This window comes from Plasmodium gallinaceum (genome assembly GCF_900005855.1).
Source record: "Plasmodium gallinaceum strain 8A genome assembly, contig: PGAL8A_v1_73, whole genome shotgun sequence".
Classification (NCBI taxonomy): Eukaryota; Apicomplexa; class Aconoidasida; order Haemosporida; family Plasmodiidae; genus Plasmodium; species Plasmodium gallinaceum.
This window is the reverse complement of record NW_021628234.1, coordinates 131936-134578: the sequence shown is the minus strand read 5'-3', so window position 1 is coordinate 134578 and position 2643 is coordinate 131936. Positions and strand designations below refer to the sequence as shown.

The 2643-nt window shown below is 20.0% G+C and overlaps 1 protein-coding gene across 1 annotated transcript; it reads left to right on the top strand.

Annotated features, from left to right (window-relative positions):
- Positions 1–1159: 1159 nt before the first annotated feature.
- On the top strand, positions 1160–2357 carry PGAL8A_00191900 (fam-e protein; the record flags this gene model as incomplete). The annotated part of the gene is made up of 2 exons (XM_028670600.1): positions 1160–2143; positions 2328–2357. 2 exons carry the CDS (start codon positions 1160–1162, stop codon positions 2355–2357), a joined length of 1014 nt encoding a protein of 337 aa, XP_028527336.1.
- Between the last annotated feature and the right edge of the window lie 286 nt (positions 2358–2643).

The following is a 2643-nucleotide window of genomic DNA, read 5'->3' as shown; positions in this document are numbered from 1 at the left end:
TGTATTTCTAAGATTTACATTTAATGTCCAAAAAGTTTAAGTAAAAAATAAAATATATATAAATTTCATTTAGTTTCGTTACATAATAATTGTAACTTAATTCATAAATATATATGTGCCATATAATTATTCATCTTTTTTCTTAATATATATTTTTTTATAATAAAAAATGTGGATATGTATACAAATTCTGTTTTATTTTTAAATTTGCTTTTTTATTTACGAAAATTTAACTAATATATAAATTCATCATTTAATTAAAATGCATTCAATGCCTTTTATATAGTTATTACAATACAGTTATTTCAGCTTGTATTATGTACATTTGTGTATTATGTATTTATATCACTATAGTGCATTTTGTTTTTTTCTTAGATATTCTATTTATTATTATAAAATGATGTAAACAATGTTGCATGTGGACTTTTTAATTTCTGTTACTTCATTAACTTAAACAATTTATTATGACATAATATTATTTTAACATCATCAATTACATATAGATACTAGTACAAAATTACCATGAAATATATAATTCTTTTTTATAATTTTATTTTCTCTATCATAATTAATATTGCATAATAGTAATTTTATATTAAAATTTTACAATTAATTACATCTTAGAATTATTCATAATTCTATATTCTTGAAAATTCATAAAAGAATCATTCATTCTGTTAAATATATTTAAAAAAATTATCTTTTTCTTAATTCATTAAAGTAAAAATTACCTCTTTATTAAAAACATTTTTAAATGAGAACATTATTATCTACTAATTTTATAATAAAAAAAAAAAAATTTTAAATTTTAATTATTTTTACTTTTAATGATAGACGAGATCATTAACTTTACCTAAAAATTTTTAATTTGTAAATTAAAATTTTTTTATATAAAATATTCTTTTAAAATAAGAAAGCAATATAATTAAATGTGAATACATAAACAAAATATTAGGATATAAAATTTTAATTAAAGTTATTTATAAATATTTTAGATTTTTTTATTAATGATATTTTTTCTAAAAAATAAAATTAAATAAATAAATAATATTCAGAATTTAAAAACATAAATCTTATACAAAAAAAATATTAAGGAAATAATTAAAAAAACTATAAATAATAAGAAGTAAAATATTTACACTTTATATGATTTTTAAAAATGGCACTTCTATATAATGAGGGATGTCCAAATTCTGAAGAAGACTTTACCAAATGCAATATGCTTGCATGTATAATACGTGGGGGTAAGTTCAGAACCCATCATTGCGATCCTGCATTTAAATCAGTTAACGTAAAATATCCTTCTAGAAATATTTCAAATAATCCTGCAAAAAATATATTTACATTTGAGCATTCGACACCACCTAATAGTTTTCAATCTAAAGTAACTCTTCTTTCAAATAATGATGGTGAAATTGTGTTTCTATATGAAAAATATATGCAAGAATTTAGCTATTCATCTGAAGTATTTTTATGCCGTTTTCGAGATAAAGACCAAAAATTAATATTTTGTGAAATAGTTGACAAAATTTATTTGGGAAAAACTCTTTCTTTTAATTCTATTGATATTATCGATAAAAAAGGAAGAGAAAATTATAGAATTAGACTAAAAAATTTAAAGAATCCCAGACACATAAGTCGTATATTAAAATATGATGATATATATTTTAGTAGGGATGCTTGTCATTATGTAGAAGAAGGATATTCTCATGAAAATATTTGCAGATATTCCATATGTAGAAAGGATCAAAATGATCATACATCATGCGTGGATGCTAAATTTAATGGAAAATTGTTTCATTTACAGAAACATTCGCAACGTCATGAAGGAAAGGAAAAATTTATATATCTCCCAAAAAATTGCCTAAATGATGGTTTGAAAATCGATTGTACTCCTTATTTATGCGAATATGAGAGGCCACATGAATTAACGCCATGCAAAAAGTTAGATATTAGTATTGTGAAGAATATAATACCACATTCAGAAAGTTCGGAAGTGAAACTCACAAGAACTAAAAATTTAGTTCATGAAAACAATTTAAACATGTATTCTCTTGTTGCAATGTCTTTTATTCCTTTCTTAATTATATTCTTTTTCATAGGATGCTATATGTATAAAACCATTAAGAAGAATAAATCAAGAGTAAGCTAATTATAAAATTTTGAAATACATTAATCTTATTATGTATATATACACATATACATTTTTTTATTTTCCATTTTTTTTTTTTTTGTATTTTGTTAATTTAATAAAAGAAAAAATACAAAAAAAATATATAAGTTCATATCATGTTTATTAAATAAATTCTATACGTTTTTTTTTTTAGAAAATAAAGATGAGCTCTAAAGAACCATAATTGTTGCTTTATTAAAAAATCAAGTATTTTAGCTAAAGAATATATGTAAAGAATAAGAAGAAACTTTTATTTTTCCATTTTTTTCCCTCACTAGAGTTTTTGTGTTTAATCCCAAGTTATTATTTTAGTAACGTATTGATTAATTTTATAATGATTTCAAAAATTATTTTTAATTATCTTTAAATAAACTAAATTACAAGTAAATTAACATATAGAATTAACACAATATAAATATTTCATTTTGCATAACATTTTTAAGTCTTTAAAAAAAATAATTTTATTCAAT